The sequence below is a fragment of the Rhea americana genome, unplaced genomic scaffold (assembly GCF_003343005.1).
Source record: "Rhea americana isolate MKP2758 unplaced genomic scaffold, rheAme1 scaffold_15, whole genome shotgun sequence".
Taxonomy (NCBI): Eukaryota; Metazoa; Chordata; class Aves; order Rheiformes; family Rheidae; genus Rhea; species Rhea americana.
This window is the reverse complement of record NW_028185594.1, coordinates 2,192,825-2,213,955: the sequence shown is the minus strand read 5'-3', so window position 1 is coordinate 2,213,955 and position 21,131 is coordinate 2,192,825. Positions and strand designations below refer to the sequence as shown.

General features: G+C 41.4%; 1 protein-coding gene across 3 annotated transcripts in view; it reads left to right on the top strand.

Moving 5' to 3' along the window:
- Positions 1-21,131, top strand: part of UNC80 (unc-80 subunit of NALCN channel complex) — a 135,137-nt gene continuing 114,006 nt past the window's right edge. For all 3 annotated transcript variants that reach the window (XM_085299332.1, XM_085299330.1, XM_085299331.1), the window contains exons 1-8: positions 1-92; positions 1,412-1,460; positions 7,707-7,863; positions 8,770-9,068; positions 12,136-12,259; positions 14,077-14,150; positions 14,636-14,775; positions 18,992-19,253. In XM_085299332.1, coding sequence (XP_085155458.1) covers positions 1-92; positions 1,412-1,460; positions 7,707-7,863; positions 8,770-9,068; positions 12,136-12,259; positions 14,077-14,150; positions 14,636-14,775; positions 18,992-19,253 — 1,197 coding nt within the window. The remainder of the gene's footprint in view (positions 93-1,411; positions 1,461-7,706; positions 7,864-8,769; positions 9,069-12,135; positions 12,260-14,076; positions 14,151-14,635; positions 14,776-18,991; positions 19,254-21,131) is intronic.

Below are 21,131 nucleotides of genomic sequence, written 5' to 3'. Positions count from 1 at the left end.
ATGGTGAAAAGGAAAAGCTCAGAGGGCCAGGAGCAGGAGAGTGGCCGTGGCATCCCTCTGCCCATCCAGACCTTCCTATGGAGGCAAACCAGGTGAGAGCAGCAAGCCCTGGGTGCTTAGGATGCAGCTGCAACAGGGCAGTGGAAGTGGGGAGGGAGGGCTGGCCAGCCGCTGCCYGGTGGGGGGAGGAAGTGGCTGTTGCAGCTGTAACATGAAGGTATGAAATAAGCTGCTCTATACTGAGTGCAGAGAGAACAATTTGTGTGTATTGGGGGGGGGTACACTGAAGATCACTTAACCCAGTGGCAGACCCAGACAGTTTCTTGTTGATTTTAAAACATCCATGCATTTTTGTTTCTATGCACCTCTCCCCTCTTTCCTACCCTCCCTCTCCCACTTCTAATAAGATTTAAATCAGTTGGAGTTCTGGCACCAGAAACAACGTTAGACAGTGCCACACCAGACTTGCAGCTTTACTTTTATCTGTATTTGCAACAGTTCTGGAAGTGTAATCTATGCTTTGAGAGGTCAGCATGCAAACAGATACGTCAACACTTCACCCTATTTCATTGGATTGGAGAGTAATGATGTGTGAGGGGCAGGCTGAATGTATTGTTGGGCTTTATGTTCCTTCCAAATCCTGGCTGTCTCTTGTCTTGAGAGAATTCTAGACTGAAACATTGCAGGATTGTAGGGGGAGATTAGAAGGTTTGAAGGTTGTGGTTTTAAGGTTGTGGTTTTAATTAAGGCCTCAGTTGCAAAATCCCTTTATTCTGACAAGTTTCTGTGACCTCCAAGGAAAATCCTGTAAAATGGTGACCTGATTAATTGCTGCTGATATTTTCTGGTTTTTCTTTGGAGGAGAATGATAGCAGAGGTGGGCGTTCTGTAGCTACGGGGTACAGGCCTGCATTTCATCACAAACCTTCCAGACCAGCAGTTGTAGAGGAAAACACTTAATACACAACCGATAAAAGGATCCCTAGCTCAAAATACAGGCAAGACGAAGTTCAGCATTATTTAACACGTTTTAAATGCAAAGCTATGAAGTTCAGTGATATTTAGCACATTTTAAATGCAGTGCTGTGAGAAATCTATCACTGAAGTAAAATGGCTGAAAACTSTCTAATGGAGGATTTAATCTACTTTCAAGAAATGTCCTGTTCCCCATAGATAAACTGTCTCTTGGCATAGTAGTGTGGGTACTTCTGTCTTCCAGAAAAGGTAATGGTATTTTGCCAGATGTCATCAACAGGTGTCTGACTTATTTTGGCATAATATCTGTCTTTTCTTGGAGTTTCAGCTATCTTCCAGCCTTGTGACATGTGGAAAAAAAATCCCCAACATAACTGAACAGAATTCATACTTTAAATGCTAGATCTCTAACATTTTTGATTTTTTTTTCTTTCAGTGCATTTTTAAGACCTAAATTGGGGAAACAGTATGAAGCTTCCTGTGTGGTAGGTGCCTATTTGTCTTTCAACTCATAGTAATAAGTAGCATTCTGTGCAATTTTATCTAACTGTGATGGCCGATCAGCAGGCTTCGCAGCTTACATGAGAAGTAGATTTAGTCCATTCAGTTTGATTTATTACTTTTATCATGTGAAGGATTGGGAACCTTTCCCCATCTAGAGAATCTGGATATTATATACATCTCTAGACACAACAAAAATGTAGCCTTGAATACTAGTGATTCAACTGGCAGAGTGAGCTAAGGCAACTTGGGTCTAGACTTGCAGTCCGTTGTGTGTATACTTAATTTCAGATGAGATGAATGTGGCTTTAGTCTGTGACTAATGGAGCTTTTCAGAATTCGAGACTGAAAATATAAGAGTTTCCAACAATAGGCTTTAAACTATATATTTTTTTTTCCTTATTGTGCAAGAGAAAAATACCCCATCTGTCAGAAAACAGAGGATACCGTATCTTAACAGCATAATCAAGGAGAGGTTATTATGCAGGTTATTAGTAAATCTTTATTTCTAACTGTGTTCAGAATAAAATCTCAAAATTGAGTCTCTAAAGGGGCAGAAAGGGAGGACATTCAGTAAATTTGAATTACATGGATATCTAGGAAACTTTAAAATTCCTTGAACTGTTGCTGATCTTTGGGTGACTTAAAGTACATTAAGTAATTGCAGCCGAACTTGACAGACTGGAAAAATGCAGTCTGGACATGTATCTTAATAGTTGAAAGTAACTAGGTCTCTCTGCAGCAATTTTCTGGCTCATTTTTCATAAGATGTTAAGCTGGAGAAGCCCTAACCACTGCTGACTAATTTTCTTCTAAGAAAGGTCTAAATTTTTCAGTGTTATTGCTAGATGGCAAATACAGATAGAAGCCTGCYGTCTCAGTGTGTTGACGGGCAAAACGCATTGCAGTTTTGCCCTGTGGAGCTCAGAACATGATTGCTGGTTATACTGTTGACAGCTCCTGGCTGTACAAGGGATACAAAATGGAGCTTGTTGCCTCATACCCTTCCGGGAGCCTCGGGAACGTGCAGGGCCTGTGCCTCCTCATACCAGTGTTCTGAGGCTGTGGTCCCACCTGTGAGATCAGGTTACTGTTGGATAGAGGGACAGAGCTGCCCTCTGCATGGGTTCACCTTGATGCAGCAACCTGTGAATCTGTGATATTCTTGGGCTTAATGCTATGCTGTACTGGCAACAGCTCTTGCTCTATCTCCACAGCGTGAGTCTAAAGGCACCTTTCTCTTATAGGCACGTATCAGAATTTTCAAGGCGTAAAAAGTTACAAAAACAACATAAATCACTTCCTTTAGGTGAAGGAAAAGGAGCTTTAAACCCTTTGGGAAGAAGAGGACTGCTGGTGCTGGGCGGGCCTACAGCTAGTACCAGGACAGTGCAGCAACACCTGCGTCTAAGGCTTGGAGGCCTCCTCCTGTCCTTCAGCTGGTTGCCTTGGATTACCCAGCTGCCTCTGTGCCAGCGGAGTTACAGCTGCATATTTACATTCTGTAGGCTTTGCCCAAAGCCTCACTTGCAGTTTTGAGGTCTGGCAGCTTTGGCACTGATGAGCTCAGAGTTTTCATTTAAAACTAGTCCCAACTTTGTGACCTAAGGGCTGCGGTGTCATGTTGTGGTAGAAACCCTAATACATAAAGGGGGAGGGGCACTTAGTGTTTACCTTTTCTCCTTTCTCCTTATTTCCTTAATCAGAATTCTTTACAACAAACACAGACTGTTTCCACACCTGGAAAAGATTTGGAATTGCTAAAGGCTCTTGTCAGTTATGTATAGGTCTTGCAGATATAAACACAGGATTTTGATGCAACCGTAACTAATTTGCATGAAAATCCAGTGCACTTGTCACTTGGTTGAAAGAGAACTTGATCCTTCTCCAGTTCTTAACACAATCATTAACTATGATACAAAACCTCCAAAGGTGGAGCTTAATCTTGAGTAATTGATGGGATGCAGCCTGAGCTGTTATATCTGCCACTTTCTTCTGTTCACCCATTACTCCCATCCACGGCACAGGAATGCCTGCCCGCATCAACTCCTTCCATATTATCCTCTGGAGTATCAGTGCTGTGCATGTGGGCGACACAAAGTTTATGGAACTTGACATGTAGTCAGCTTGTTTCCTGAAGCATCAAGCTGATTATCTGACATCACTGTATTGACTAACATACCTAAAAACACTTCACATGTTGTGGTCTGTCCTTTTGAGAAGTTTGACCAAAATGATTTTAGGCATGTTTATAGGCTGTTAATTGTCTGACAATGCATACAGCAACATTGTGCAGTATTCTGTTGTTTCTTACCTCTAAACTTGCTGCAGTAGAATGTGCTAATATTGCTCGTTGAGAAAGCAAAAGCATGAGGCCTAGATTCAGTAGGTATAGGGGTCTGGTCTGTTACAGCAGATTGCATTGGTTGTCTGAGCTTTATTTGACATGACAAGATTGTGTTTGTGTGTGGGGGGGTAGAATGCAGAGGTATCGCTGTATGCTTTATAATTTTTAATATTTAAAGCCTATCCCTCTCACTTTGTTTTCCTTAACCTGAACTGCTGCGCTGGCTTAAATTGATCCATGAATATAGGCCTTATACTAGAAGTTAATAATCTTCTCCCTTCCCTTCCCCATTTTCTTGCTCTATCTGAATGCTCTTGAGTCTCTGTATAGTTTTCCCTTCTTCCTTTTCCCCTGTTCTGAAGGTCTTCTGCTTTTAACATATGAATCTTCTAAAGTATATCACTTACAGATTTGATTCATGTTCAGAAGTGTATGGGTAGTAGACAAAGCTAATCCTTTTGATAGGGTGGAGGGAAGGACTCAGGGGTATGTTTTTAACTTATACACTGATTGTATTGGGCATAGAAGAACCCAGATGCTTTTTGGAGAAACCTGCAAATTTAAAGCTTCCCAGAGTCTTATCTGTCTAGTGGGCATTCAGGGGCCTGGCTGACCCTCGTGCTTCCTAGTGCCATCTGTAGCAGGTACATCTCTCCTGGGTTTAAAGCAGAAAAATATCGTATGACTTGAGCAAACCTGTATAGGAGATCCATGGCAAAGACAGACTAGAAGCTGCTCTTTCCTTCTATCTGGTTTATCTAGGTTTAAGCTACCTCTTTCCTCTCCAGCAGGCAAGTGACGTACAGGCTGACCCTGGTCACAAGGTATTTGACAGCCCCTTTAGCTCTCAATTGAGAGGAGGGTAAAATAGCAGCAGCAGTGGGAATGCTGCCAGACAAGACTGATTGCTATTCCCTGTACATCAAGTACAGATGAAGTGCCAGATGACATCATCAGGCTCACAGAAAGAAATGCTAGTATAAATAGCTTGGAGGGAGCTGAGCAGCTGCACACACATGTATGTGTACACACAAACCCACCTACCCACCTGCCATGAGCAAGGGCAGCACTGCTGTCGGGACAGGCCTTTCTCCAGCCAAGGCAGGAGGCTTTCCTCTTTGTTATCTTGGCTGATGGTCCTTAGCCTCCTTTGGCACGTGGGGTGCTGCAGTCRTTGACTAACCTGCTACAGGTAGGTGACGTATTTTCTTAGCCAAGTGGCAACTCTCAGACTGCAGCTTCAGACCTATTCTTATCAGTACAATATCACTTTTCTGAGTGACTTACAGAAAGCTTACTTCAGACAATCTTAGTCACTTCACTGGAGCATGTAACACCCCTCAGCTGTAGCAGTAGTTGCTTCGGTCATGCAAGGTGGAAATTGGGTCTTTCACCTTAATGTCTGTATATTCTCTGTACATATCTGAAAGAGTAGAGCCATTCCAGACCAGAAGAGATGCTCTAGAGGAGCAAATGATAACCTATAGCCCTGCATCCTGAATGTCTGGCCTAGGCAGAGACTGCTGGGAGCTGAATCTCTGTGGAGAACTTGAGGCAAATCCCATGAGAACACTTATCTGAAGAACTGAATGTTGCTGTTGGGCTGCTTGTGGTAGTCATTATCAGTATTGGGACTGATTTTTAACCAGGTCCCATGCTGATAGTACATACATAACAGCAATTTTGTACCAACTAGTGCCTCTAGTGTACAGAGGCGCTCAGTGGTTTCCATACATAGAAGTGCTGTAGCTTGCCAGAAAAATCTTAAGACAGATTCTATCTCAGATGCTTGTGATCACAGATGCTGCTCCAGAATCTAACTGGGCTAAAGAAATTTACCCAGCTTCCTACTCAAGCCAGAAGTGAACAGAGGAATCTGGTGGCTAGCCCCATAGGAAAAGCTGCATGTGGCTCAGAAACCTGAAATATTGGATGAATACAAGCTTAATTTTTAAAATAAGTAATCCTCTTGAATTTCTGAAATATTCAGAATGTAAGCCACAGTTTCCAGAAGCTGCTTGAGGACTTGCTCTCTAATGCCATTGAGGTACTGGAAAATATAACCTTTAATGGAAAGCCACAGTGACAATGTCTTCTGTCACTCAGGGTGGTTCCCAACAGATCTCTGACCATAACAGTGATTTGGGGTTTCCTTTCTGTGATCCAATGCTTTCCTTCCTGGTGCCGAGAAGCATACATTACTGCAACCTAATCYATGTCCTGTTATTTTTGACCAACCTCAGTGAAGTCAGCCTTTTTGTCCACATGTTATAGTTAATGCCCCTTGGTTTCAGCCATTGCTCCGTAAAGAAACTTGATTGAGTTTTCTGGCATGAAACTGGGGTTTTCTGCTGGGTGGGGAGTGTGACTTTCCACGGAGTTGTATTTGCTGACAGATCTCACACTTCTCATTGATACCTCCTCAGGTTCAATTTACATTGCTGCAAGCTTGGTCTCTATAGGCACACTCAGTACAGCCAGTTTCTACTTCCCTTATTGTYTTTGCCTGTTGCTTTTGGGGAGGTTCTGTCTTAGCCTGTAAATACRGACAAATGCATGTTTGTCTGCCTCCAAGCTGACCAGAGCAGAGCCAGCTGTTCCAGGGGTGCAGTAAAGCTACATTAGTGCAGCACTATGTTTGACTTACCAAATCCTGCCTCTCAGTAGAGAGGCTCATATCTGTCTACACCAGTGGATGTGGCTGTGACTTGAAAGAACAAATGTGCAAAACTGCTTGGATATGCAGGAGAATATGTGACTGGTCGGTACTCCATGTGTTGGAGTGGATGGTCATTTAAGAGGACTAGATGATGATTGCTGCCCTCCTTGCTTTCTTCCTTTCTAATGATGACTAATTTGATCAGTGCCACGCTCCTTTTCACAGGAAAAAAATTCTTATGATTAGTGTTGAAGGATAAGCTTTATGAATCTGAGGTGAGGGTATTTGAAGCATCCACTAGGTCACAAATGCCTACAGTTACTTGTTTGCCCTAAGTCTAATGAAATTGGTGAAACAACTTGTGAATGAGTGGAGTGCCAGGAGGCTAATCTACAGAATGGCAAGAACATGCAGTATCAGTAATATGTTTCTTAGCTTTAGGAACCTCAGTATAGGAGTGTAACTGCTTTTGTGACCTATAATGAGATCTTTGCACCTGGTCAGAGGAAGCACTTATCAAAACAGTTGGAGCAACTAGCAGTAAAGAACTTCCTTGGGGATTTCAAAGGCAGATAGTCTGTTTTGTGTTGCTCGAGGCAAAAATAACGAATCCAGTACAGCCATCAGCTCTTTTAAGTGTTCACAAAACTACTACTTCATGGCTCACCGACAGATCTTGTGCGCTGATTATTTTTTGTGGCAGGGCGTGAAAACGTTTCCTAAGGCACCTGTGCCTTTTTAATGGGTTGCCCTTTATGTTACACTTAACTGAAAGAGAATAGAGTATGTGCATATATATGTGTGTCTGTGTGTGTCGGGTGGGGGGGGGAGGGGGGAAGGAATGTATTGAGAACTCAGGTCCACAAATGAAGACTTTAATTAGCTCCTGTGACTTCCAACAAGATTAATGGTGTTTCAGATTAATAGCCAGCACAACTGCAGGTCTGGCTTGATCTCAGTACTTATTTATATGCATGTAATACCTGCTTTAATTCTTTTTATTAGAGAAAATATATTGAGTGACCCATTTATTTCTTGGTCAAGTACATTCATATGTCTGAGCTTTAGTGACAGTCTTTGTCTTTCAGGACAAAAGACTGACCCTAAAGAATGATATAATGAAAGCATACAGATTATGAGTTTTTAATGCAACAYGTCGTGTGTCCTAGAAGGCATGTGCAGGAATATATATATGGTGTCTTTTTTCTTTTTTGCTCCTTGAAGTCTTTCGAAAGAGTTTTAGTAGAAAACAAGCTGCATGGCCTTTCTCCAGCTCTCTCCGAAGCCATCCAGAGCATTTCTCGCTGGGAACTAGTCCAAGCTGCGCTCCCACATGTGCTGCACTGCACTGCGACGTTGCTCTCCAACCGAAACAAGCTAGGTTAGTGCTCATTTGAGTTTGATTTTCCCTGTTGTTGAAATTAACAGTCAAAGCATCACAGACTGATTCTCAGGGTGCCACACAACAAATTCTAAATTATATGTTAGTTCATGCTGTGGGCTACATCTCTTGATCTGTTCTCATTTATAGCAGGTAAACTGGGGGAGCTTCCTCAGTGAAGTTAATGGACCTCTGCTAGCCTTAGAAGTTATGAGCTTAACGGTCAAATTAGTCCAATAATGTTTTGCTAGTTATTTTCTAAATTTACTAGAACTAGCTTTAGCGTAGGCCTTGCCACCTAACAAGAATGTGTATTTCCTTCAAGACATGGTGCAGTGTCCAATTGCAGCAGGTACTTTTAATAACTTTTTTTTTCTCTCTCCCAGAATAAAGTAGTTGATTTTCAATTATGATCCTCAGCAGAAAAGCCAGTCAGTCAGCTGGGATAGGTCCAGGTCTAAATCCAACATGCTTTACAAGTCTTTTACTGATTACTGATTTCAACAGAAGTTTGCATTGTGAGGCACACTAGTACATAATGTTAACAGGACATGGTTCTGACAGCTTGCAGTGCTCACTTGCATTTTGTTTTTGTTCAGTAGGGTCTAACAGATAAGGTTTTCAAGCCACCATCTTTTAAGACCACTGTATGTCTGTGCATGCAGTTGCCATGCAACTGACACTTCAGGGATTGAACTGTAAGTGCTGTGAAGTGAATGGAGACTTAAATTAGGAGTTTTTGAATACAACTTAACAGAATGCTAATACTTTTAGTGGTAGAACTTTAGTTTTCAGGATTGTACCAGGAAGTTGGATGGCTGCTTAGTTTTCTATGTGGCTCTGAAATTCTAAGCAGTACCGTGAGTGGAAAACTTGTGAGATACTGTGTTGTCTTTTTCCATCCAGGACATCAAGATAAGCTTGGAGTAGCTGAGACGAAGCTTCTTCACACTCTTCACTGGATGCTGCTGGAGGCCCCTCAGGACTGTAGCAATGACCGGTTTGGAGGAGATAGAGGTTCCAGCTGGGGAGGAAGCAGTAGTGCCTTTATCCACCAGATTGAAAATCAGGGATCACCAGGACGTCCCCAGCACAGCACCACGAATGATGATGAAGAGAATAACAGAAGGAGATTCTTCCAGAACTCCATGGCCACAGTGGAGCTTTTTGTATTTCTCTTTGCTCCTCTTGTCCACAGGATTAAAGTAAGTGGAACACTGGTAAGGTAGTTGTGTGAAGACATGTCTGGGAAGTTAAAGAGAATGATTCTGGTCTTATGGTTGTTTTAGGTCCTATAACTGACCAGGTAATTCAGTGTACAGCATTCCTTGGGCTAAAACTGCAGATGCTTTAGTACATTGGGACAATACCACTGCCATAAGGAATAATTCCAGTGACATAAGCAATTGTCACAGCATTAGGCAGACACAAAGTCAAAATATCTGAAGTGAAACATTTTTCATCCCTTAGGAATGTCAAAGGTCTGTGGCTCTTGTGAAGACTTTGGGAGCCTGAGACCTGCAGAAAGGACTGTGAGCTTTAGCTTGCTCCAGTGATTTTTCAGACATTGCTCAGAAGTGCCTTGCTAGCTTTTCAGGATTTCCACCATGGAGCTGCCAGTGAGGTTTGTTGTTGTTGTCATTACTAATCGTCTTGATGCTAATTACCAGGAATGTGTGATAGTGGTATAARCATGGCAGTGGCAGAGGTAATTAAGCATTCTTTTGTTCTGAAGTTGGAAGCAGGCTGCAGGCTTCCTGTCTGCCAAAGTCCCTCTCTTCGTTTTATGCTGAGTGCATCAGCTTTGCAGAGCTGTGTAATGAGATGTTTTCTGCATGCTCTGACTCCTGCCTCCTGTCTTCAGCATCTCTGGAGGACTGCTGCCTTTCAGCCTTTGCATTTTCAGCTAGGTCTCAGAAGAGAAACTGGCCCTAGAAAGTAGGTGCTCAGGAGAAGTCTGGAAAAGAAAACAAAACAAAACACTTTGAATAGCTTCCCTCTGCCTCTGTCAAACCTCTCTAAAAGGATGATTGACTCCTAAAAGAGACACTCTAATTGGCTACGCTGGCAGGAGAATACTTGCACAGAGGAGCATGATTTGGTATAAGTATGTTACTAGGAGCAAGGCAACCAGAGTTGTGCCCTGTTAGTTGCCCACCCAGTTTTCACACTGTAATGGTCCCTTTCTGTTTGTTTGCGCAGGTGTACGAGGGCAGTTAGAGTAAAATCAATCTAGGAAAGAGAAATATTATCCAGTAAGAAACAGTATTTTTCCCTTTGTTTACTAATAGTTTTATTAATAGCTGAYGTAAGTGTTCCACCTTACTCTGGGGATGAAGCAGAGGTAGTGATGCAGGATGTCTGTGCTAACCCTGCTTTGTGTGCTGCAACAGTTGAAGGAGATAAAGTACAGTAGAGAACGCATAGTCTTTCAGCTAGGACAGGTGAAAGTTGGTTTAGAAAGCTAGATTCTTCCCCTACTTTTACTATTGAGTTCCTGTACAGTGTTACTCAGTTCATTTAGCCCAAGCGTTTCATACATGTTTACTAGTTTCCCAGTTTCTCTGTAACCTATTTGAACTGCTGGGATATGACGGGATGAAATGTTGAATTGGGCTGCACTTTGAATGAAATGAAATTGGAGGCAGGCCAKGACTATCCAAGATTGGGTTCCCAGTTTTTTATATTAGTCCTTCTGAGGGTTAGTTTCCCATTTTCAGAATTAGGTTAATAACAGTATTTCAGTTTCACCTTGAAAAAATGTGGAAAATATCCATGAATCTTTGAGATACTACAGTGATGAACACTGGAAGAAAACATGAAAATAGGCCCCTTCTGTCATGAAAGCAAGGCTCAAAAAAGATGAGGTAAGTGAGGCGTATAACTTAGTTCACTGTCAGTTGTCCCTTCTGCGTTTCGGGGAGACAAAGGTCTCTRTGGAAGAATACTATCTGATCAGATAACTAAAATAATGCATGTGCTCAAAGATGACGACAAATGTTTGTACAGGCAGCCTTGAATGCTGGGGTTTTCTGACTTCTGAGGATTTGCGTATTTAGTAATGTGTTCTTTAACATAGGTGTTTGGAGGGTCTGAGGAGGGGGAGATGGCATGTAATCCTGTAATACRTAACTGTAGTGAGAAGTGTTGGTGTGCCACCAAAAGCTAGCAATACAGAGCAAAATTGCAACACTTACATTACTGCAACTATTTCCAAAAATATTGTGAGGTTCTCCAGAGTAAAAATAATAATTAAAAAAACAATAAGCTTGGTTAGTGACAAAGCTTAGGAGGGGACAAGCTCTATGAGCCGCTTCTAATGAGAGGAGATTTTTTCTTAAAAAAAAAAAAAAAAAAGAGAGAGAAGAGAATAGAAGGGCTGGGAAGCTGCAAGCCATCAAGTCGTACTGTTCCTTTACCTCTGTCTGCACCGCAGACTTGAACCACTGAGGCTTATGAAGCTGTGCCAACAGAAGAAGCTGGTGTAGCTATAATTCTGCTGTCAGAACTGTGCCATTAGCAGTGTTTGTGATGGCTTGTAGGGGACAGTTGAGCTACAAACACCAATGGTTCCTAATGTAGATCTGGCAAGTTTGTTCAAGTAAGTGCATACCTGTACATTAATCCTGCTAAGGGTCACCTGTGTGCTAATTTATGTGATTTTTTTTGGCTATTTGCATGTATAAAATGATGATGGCACAAGTCTAATACCAACTGACATTTCTCGAGTAGCAATAGTGTTACCGTTAATAACAGCAGTATTGTATACTGGTATTCCATATTAATTTGTAGCATGTTTTGTGTTTCCTCAACTTTTAACCAATATTTTAGTGTTCTTACTCTCTTTGGGTAAGAAGTTTGGGTCTCAGACTTTTGCATGCTAAGGTTAAGTTGAGGTTGAATACTAAACATAGAATTATTATATATGGCCAGAAAGGATAATGAGATTTTTGCATAGAAGTAGCCTTTTCTCTGGTAGCTTGAGGTCCTGGGAAAAACAAGGTTTATTAACTACAGTGACAGTTTCACCAAAAAGAAAAAAAGCTTCTTGCATAGCTTTATATAGAGATTTTYGTATTGTTTTTTTAATAGCTATACTTATCATCTGAGTAGTGTTTGTGGCCACTGAGTTAGCCTACAAGGACAATAGTAAAGCAATCAATATTACTTGTATCTTGTAAGGTCTGTGCCTCAGAAAGACAGTTCTTTCAAACTGGAAACAATAGTCTTTTGTCTGGGCTGGTATGATACAACCTCTGTATGTTTTTGTAGGAATCTGACCTGACATTTCGGTTGGCTAGCGGCCTTGTTATTTGGCAGCCTATGTGGGAACACAGGCAGCCTGAAGTTTCTGCCTTCAACGCCCTGGTTAAACCAATCAGGAACATCATTACAGGTCTGTGACTACTATGGTAGTAATGCAGGTATTGAGAACTGGGATCTCTCTCCCTTGGCTGATGCTGCTGTGTGTTGTGTAGCCGTCGTATATGAGGACTATGCTAATATTGCAGGAACTGGTTAAACCTTCAGGCKGTAGTTTAAGGCTATTTTGCCTGAGTCAATCAACATTTGCACAGTATTTAAATAAAAGATGGGAGAGAAATCCTTTGCTCTTTAGTAGAGTCATTTCCTGTTGACCTTGTCTCTGTTTGCTATCTGTTCCTTAGGTGCTAAGAAAGGTAGAAGCTGTATCTAGCCCCAGTCTAATACTGGTGGGAAAGGCTTACCTAAACTGGCAATGGACCTATTAACAGTGAAGAACACACAGTAAACAGTATAGGTTCTCTTCCTACCTAAATTAGAATTMTGAAATTAAACAAGGTAATTTCGGAAGGCCCTGAGATTGATGACTTAGGGTGTGAATTTGCTTTTGCATACTGGAAGGGGTTGCTCCTCATTTGTATGTCAGCTGTAGCAAGATYGGAGTTGGATCCATAGGCTTCCCAAGCCTTTGTGTCCTATCTAGTTCTCCCATAAAATCTTCTTTGCTGTTATATTACACAATAATTTTGCATGGTTCCTACAAGTTAGTGAATTGTAAGTGTGCTGGGTGTATCACTGTGGCATTGCTCATTCTCAGTATTTTCACTAGTTAGCCAAATCAGTGTTTTTTTTTTTTTTTTTTTGTGACAAGGTATTTTGGATACCACCATTTATTTTGCTAGCCTTTGGGACAATCCAGAACTAGAAAGACTGAAGTTTTCCAACTGCTTTGAAATAGTCTTTGACATGTAGGTCTACCTTTCTCCAGTAGGCTTCACCCTCTAGAAATAAGAATAGGATTTCAGTGCTGGAACTAACAGAAGTAATTAGTCCTAAATTTTCTTGAACCATTGGAATTTTTTCTGTGGGTCTGGGATGTGTGGGTCTGGGATGTGATGAGAAGTAAAACTTCAGGAATAAAGTCTGAAACTGAAAATGTTTTTAAAACATAGCAGAATATTTTATACAGAACTGTAATAGAATATGGAATGAGCTGCTTTATGCCATGGGAGAGCCTAGTATCTTAGCATTGTTGTCATAGTTTGGGACAAAAAAGGTTAATTTACTTAAWTTTTTCCTTCAAACCAGAAATGCAAAAAATTCTGCTTCAGAAGCTTTACAATGTTTTGTTTGGAGAGAGTTTGATAAGTTGCATCTGAATACCTCGCTATGTGGCAGAATTTCAGGAATTATGATTCTAGTCCCTGCAATGTCCTTGTTTTTCTATGGTATCACTGATAAGACTTTCAGTATGACATTCATGATGCAGAAGTTGTTCACACTGGAATTCACAATACATTGTGAGATGTAGACTAGAAAAGGAGATGAATGTATATGAGAAAAGGAGGAGGCAGATCTCTAAAAGACAAGGCACTGTTACACACTAGGAAGGCACTACTCAATGTCAGATGGACTTAGCATAACATTCAAATTTGAATTTTATTTTTAAAGGAACAATGACTTTCTGTAAATGATGTTGATAACGCRGGAGAATAATTGTGGAAAAATTAAAACTGTTTTTGCGTGTGTGTGGTATTGTGTGTGTGTGTGTGTTTTCTGCTCTTCTTAATGGTTGCAGCTAATGGCTAACAAGTCTGACGCAACATAGAGCTGATGTTTTGTTTTGTGTTTTTTTTTTCTAGTGGGCACATGGTTTATCTTTTCAGTTGGTATGGCCTAAGTATTAGAGAAGTTTACTGAATTAGATTCCTTCTTCTTTTCTTTTATCAGCTAAGAGAAGTTCTCCTACCAACAATAGGACTGTGACTTGCGAATCCCCTAATCTGGACACTGGACATACAGAGGTAAATTCAGGGCTAAGGTTAAATGAGCTAACATAGGAAGCTGTAGGGTGGCAGTGGGGGGCGGGGAGGGGTAAAGAAAATTGGGGGGGAGGAGGATGGCAGAAGTCTTTCTCATTCAAATGTTGAAACAGTGCTTGCAGTTACTACCCTCAGTTATTCCACGTTCAGAAATTTCAGTTGCTTCTGTGGCCCACCTTCCCACTTGCAGTTTCTCATAGCTCTCCAGAAGGCTCCCAGCACTACCTGCAGAGGAACCAAAGGCATCTGGATCTTCTTAGGCATATTCTAACTTACAGGATTGGTGCTTATCTTTTCTTATTTTCTTGGGTAAGAGCCTAGCACTTTGAAGTTCCAGACCTGATCAGATTCTCATGGTGTTACAGTATAAGTAATTGTCAGGTATAGACAAACTGCAGTAAGAAAGCTAATATGGAAGAGATTATGATGTTTATGTATCAGTTTCCTTTTATTAAAACTATCCAAAGGGACTGCAAGTGGTCTGCGAGACAACCCAGCCAGATTCTGTACCTCCAAAGGCTACTGTTTCAGCATGTCATCGTGGAAATTCCTTGGATGGAAGCATATCCTCCCAAACGTCTCAGGAGAGAGGTGCCCCACATCCCAGGTACAGACCCCTTCAGCAGAAAATTAGGATCATATAACCCAATGATAATCTCCACAGAAGTCCAAATCTTCGATCTGCTGTTGTCTCTATACCTCGAAGGTGCTACATTGCTTAGCTCAAGCTCTTAATTTAACAAATGTCAGTTCTAACATCTGAGTGATGAACAAGATGGTGACACTTGATATTCCACTTGATATTCAATTCTACTTTCATTGGAGAAATCTCCAGTTGGACTGATGTGGCAGTTTCTTTGATCTTTCTAATATGTTAATTTGTCATAATCAAAGAGGCTAAAAACCTGCAGCTCCAGCCCTCCCTAGCTGGATTCAGCCTCAGTGGCTAGTATCTTTTCTGTCTTCSTTCTTTTCCTTTAGCAAAGGAATTTGATGTAAGCTTCTCTGTTGCCTTTGTAATGCCTATTTACTGTGGATTTGGGCAGGTAAGGATAGAACTAGATCTTCAGTAGTGCTGGATGCTCACTGGTGTCATGAAGTAAATGAAGCTGCTGACTACGTAACACGTTCGGGGGGTGGAGAGGGAGAAAAGCCTTGGCTGTGTTTTTAGGTCTCTATAGATTCAAGAGTTTTTATGTAAAACTCCTCTTAAATTTTGGTTCTGGTGCTTAGCTCCTTTGGGAAATGTCATTATCTACCACACTCARTAGTTTGATTACAGAAACAGAAGAAATGTAGGATGGAGTGGGATTCTGAATATGATCTAGAAACAGCTCTAACTGATTACTCAATGGAGGTTTGATGCACCATTTTGTTACTGGAGAGGGCAAAGCTATTCTCCATGGTTCTGATCCTGTTAGGAAGCTTCCCTTTTCTATCAGGCCTGCTGCCAGTTCTGGGTATTTATTAGTTTGCATTAGTGTGAGCCAGTGAAAGTGAAGTTGGGCGGCTGGTTCTCAGAATTGCCTTTCTGTGTATGTGAACACTGCTGCTCAGAGTGTGCACAGACATAAAAAAAACACAGCCCCTTAAGAAGACAGAATCAGGTGATCAATTTGTCAAGCTCGGTCTGGTCGTTGCTATGGAGATGAAGCTTCAGACAGGCTTTGAAGAACGTGTCATTATGTCTCCTCATTTGCAGGACTCATTGATCAGTTAAAACTGTACAGGGAGCTTTGGTTGCCAAGCAACAGACAGCTAGGGAACAAATGTTTACTCCACTTACGGACAGGCAGCTGCAGTATTCCTTTGTCCTTGGGCCCAGAGTGGAAGGAAGGCTGCTTTCCCCTCCCTCTGCAGTCACAGGCAACCGAGAGCTGATAGAATGAACGCTAGGTTTTGTTCTAAATGAAGCACAGATTTTAATTAGTAGCATCTCAGATGCTGCTTAAGATTCCTCTGATCCTCGGATCCCTGCTCCTCTCAGTGAAATTCTCCATTTATAGATGATACAGTTTAACACTGGAGAGCAATTAAATCTGCAGCCCTTTATTCAGCGGCTGCCTTGAACACTCTGCCTTGGAAATAGACTTCAGTGACAAATACTTCATAAGGAGAACATGCCTTGCTYCAGGCTGTATTGTGCCTTGAGTATGCCTGTGCTCCATACAGGAAAACACAAAATACTGTTCATACACAGACACTGATCTGGGTCTTGCAGTATGACTGGGGAGCTATGCATCATCCTTTACATTTACTGTTGAGGTAATGAGCTTTATTTCTATTGCTGGGATACTTTTGAGTACCCCATCTATGCTCTTATTTTTGTACAGGCTGCACTTACTTGACGCGATCTTGACTGTAATGATGGCTTTGCCATCAGTCTTATGGGGGAGGGGAAGCATGTATTTATCATTGTTTTTTCTTTCCTAATTCAGTTGTCAGGGTTAGGTCTTTCCCTTTCCTTTTTCTTTTTCTTTTTTTTTAAAAAAACCTGTTCATCTTTAAAGTCATCAAACTTGTTACATTTTTACCTTGTATACAGCACTAAGGAAAAGCATTCAGTCTGTAGGATGAATGTAGTGACATATGCTGACACAGACGGGCTGGTCTGCAGTCTCCAAGTGCCTTCAACATTGGCCTGTGGGGTTGGCAGCAAACCAGCTCCTGCAGGTTCTAAATGCACATATTCCTCCAAGACCAGCCTTCCCACCTGCCCCCCGTTTCCAAGTGTGCAACACGGAGAGACTCATGTGATTCTAAGTGATGTCAGTATTCACTGCACACTTCTTTTTCTTTTGATAGTCCTGTACTTGCATGTGCAGGGTAACTGTAGCACTGGGCAGCAATCTGGCAAAGTACACACTTAACTTTAAGTACTTGGAGTTTCACTGAAGTCAGTATTGCTGCTTATTGTCTAATGGGCTGCTGGTTTGTAGCTTTGGACGACTCTGTTCCGAATATGGTACCCAGCTGGAGAGGGGGTGCCTGGCAATGTCATCTGCATGTTTTTTTTTGGCAGAGCTGGTAGTTTGTGTGGTTTTTTGGGGGTGGGTGGGGGGGAGTGTTTTAAGAAGTTTGGTGTTCTTGTGATGTCTTCCAAATGCCTCAGAATACAATTCATGGAATTGGTATTGATTTTTATAGAGTCTAAAAATTGCAGGAGTACCCAGTTCACAGGGGTATATTTCTAAGATACTGAGTGGAGATATCTGGGGGGGGGGAAGGACAGATCTTCAGCAGTCCTTGTCCCCCAGCACTTCACACCTCCTTTTGCCATGTTATTCTCATTCCTCTGAGTCCTATTCACTACTTCTCTTCTGACAGATYGTCTCCTAGCAGCTAGATGCATAAGGTAGATCGGGCTAGTGCTCTACTAGGAGAGGAAATGGAGAAGATGTCTTCCAAAGATTTATGACAGGGATAGTTAATTCCTTTTTAGAGCTTTTGTTTTCAGGCTCTTTAAAAAATCAGACGTATGGGTATTGCATCAGTTAGTCAAATCATCTTTGCAGTCCTGCAAAGTATACAATCAATGCAACATATAAATGTCACCAGGGATTCTGCTGTGAGCACCTGACTCCAGGAAACAGGCCTCTATCTTCAGTCCTGCAGTGTTTACAGCTTAATATAGGCCTACAAAGAACCTGTCTACAGCAAAGCAGAATGTTGTCAACAATTACTGTTGAGTCACCAGCAGAAGGATTCCTTTGAGACCAAGCCAGAAATTGCAGATTCTCTGTATATAAAATGGCCTGGGTTTAGACTTTTGAGGGGAGAGGAGTTTAGAAGTGTAATCTAATGTTTCTTGATAGTTTCTATGTAGGGATGGTAGTATTTTTAGGTTTAAAAAAAAAAAAAAATTGGCATGTTATTGCAATAAGATTGGCTCTGAAGAAAGATATAATCCCTTGGAAAGATCTTTAATTTCTGGAATCTCTGGAGTCTTTTTTTTTTTTTTCAGGCTTACCACAGACATCTTGCTTTTGCATGCACTAAGCTCAAGCCTGTAGAGTACCATACCTCAGAAATTCCATACCAGAAACCGTCAGGAAATGACAGCACCTTCAGCATAGTGAAGGCTGAAATGTTATCCTGTTCTCCAGCACACTTTGGCAAAGAGAATTTCCATAACGGTAGCTTCTACTTGCATAAGTGTCAATTTAATTGGATTAATGATTGGTTAATTTAGCTGTCCTGTCTACTTGATGTGCAGGTGTAAATATTTCCTTAATATATGTTATTAGTATCTGAGCAGCAGATGATCGAGTAGTCTGTTGCTGGCTAGACAAATTATTCACTCAACACTGCTTCCTCAAGTGTTATCTTCAGACACGGTTCAAGAAAGCAACCTTATCCAAGAAAATGCTTAACAGAGTGTGTGCTGAGCTCTCTAGGAGCATGAAATCTAAGTTTCCACTTAAATGCCATCAGTAATACTTTCCTTCATCACGGCCTGAGTCCCAAAGGGTCAGTTCCAGTGTCCCTGTAAACTCAAGCAGACACAGCTGTGTGAACATCCTAGTGATTTCTGCASATGGCAGAAGAGCAGGACAGCTCTTAGTGAGTGGCCGGATTCCAGGCCTGGTAGTGGAGCTCTAGGGTCTTTTGGGGTGGATAAGCTTGTGTGCCAGGATAGAACTGGCTTCTAGCTATCAAAGAAAAGCTTGTGGTATCAAGTGTGACCCCTTCAGAACAGTTGGGCGTACAAACCTGATGCATCCTCCTTGAGCAGCTCTTTATTCAGAGAGCTGAGACTCTAGGAAGGATTTTAGGGCCCTGAAGATTCACTGTTCACACTTCTACTGTTTCATTTGAAACAGGGTGTCTGTGGTGATCCCACCATGCCAGAAGTCTCGCTATGCCACATACTTTGATGTGGCAGTGCTGCGCTGTCTGCTGCAGCCGCATTGGTCTGAGGAGGGCACGCAGTGGTCACTGATGTACTACCTGCAGAGGCTGAGGCATATGCTACAGGAAAAGCCGGAGAAACCACCTGAGCCAGAGATCGCTCCCTTGCCAAGACCTCGCAGCAGCTCCATGGTAGCTGCTGCACCCTCTCTGGTGAATACCCACAAAACTCAGGTAAGCAGCTGCCATCAATAACTGCAACTGTTGTGCTGGCCCTGGGAAATTGTGGTTGGATGACTAGTAAAAAGCACCGCTTTGGTATTAGTTAAATTGCCTACAGGTCAGATATATGCATTGGTTCAGAAAAAGACTCTTATAATAATGAGGGTTTGGAGGCAGAATCTAACTTGGAGCTGATGATTACTGGAAGCTTGTGAGTTGATTTGAGAGAATTCATCTAGGGTGAACTATGATTTAAAAATCTGTAGTGTGTGAATATCTTAATGTGGTTGTCCGAAAAAATCATACTGCCTTTGCATTGCAGCATAATGCTCAGGACTCCTCAGGCTCTCTTTGGCATAAACTCACAATAGAGAGAAAGGAAATTGTGCTTGGTACAGCACGGGACGTTCCACATGACCAATTTTGTTAAAGTCTTGGAGCAGATTTTGCAAGCAGTGACAGTGAGCAAAACCTCTCTGTTATCCTTATAGCTATATTTGCCAGCAAGATTCCAGTGGACAAACTATCCTGTAGGGGTCAAAACTTATTTCCTGTTTTACTGGAAGAGGAAACCTGAACTCCTGAGTTTGATACAGTAAAGGGTTTTGTGTTAGAGCATAATTTTGGTTTGGGTTTTTTTTTTATTATTATTATTTTGGGTAGTTCACTTTTGATCCAGGGATAAAAAGAGGATGATGCTACAGCTCCAGTTAATCTTCTCATTGATTTGTGCTACTTCTAGCTTGTAAACTCTTTTCCTGTTGTGGATTTTTAAGAGCAAATTCTGACTTACTAAGTTGGTAGAACTGCTTTACAGAATTTAATAAGGATTCTATCTGTGCTATCCACTTTTTTTCAGTTAATGTTGCTGTCAAATGTTTTTACAGACAACTCTCRWTTTTTTTATGTTTTTCTTGCTTTCAGTATTGTAGAGATCTGGCAGTTTTTGAGCTGTCATTTTATAAGGGAGAGAGGTGGAATCTTTTTTCCTGTACAGCTCAGATGCTCACAGACCAGAAAACAAATACMAATAACATAAACACTCTTAGTGTTGTTATTTTAAATCTCATGATTTTTTAAATCTCATGATTTTATAACCATTCACATGATTTTTGTGAAGGCTAGTGGTTACTCATGATCTTAGTCTCTTGYGTGGCAGTACTGTTTAAACTATACTGTATTTTAGTGTCATTTATATAAATTATTGCTTCTTTCATCCCTGTAAAAGCTTTACATAGCACCATAAAGGCCAGGTGATACAAATTTAGTCTTAATCTACCTTTGCATGGGGATTTTGTAGGATTGCTGTGTGTGTACAGAAAATCCTCTGTAATATTATCTCTTAGAGGAAATGCCAGTTACCAGAACAGTACATTAGAGGATATTGCTGTAGAAGTAGTTCACTGTATCCATGCATGTACTGTCACTTTGCCTTTCCTCTGATCAGCTGAATTATTTTGCACGTAACATCGTTGCTACTAGTGGAGCAGTGATTGCACACAGCAGCAGCGTAAATGGAATTGTTCCCCATAGGCACTCTTTGCACTAGGATTGTGCTAGTTTTATTCTGTATAGTGGGAGACTTTTCTCCTTTCACATACTTGGCTGTTTCTTGCTTTTCCAAGTTGTTTCTCTTGCTCTTCACTAACTTTTTTCTGTTAAATCCATTTGGCAATTCTACTGGGTGCTTTTTAGCTGTTAATGTGAGGATTCTGTCCAGGGCGTTCTTCCCTTCAGGGCTGATTTGATTGCTTTTGGTAACCTCTGTGTCAGTCCTGGGTATTCTTACTGTACTTCATCAAATTGGAATCCTCTTTAAAAAGCTTTCCAATTTATTAAGCAGAGCAGCTGTGATAGAGGACGTGAAAGGATCTTCCATGCAGCAGAAGT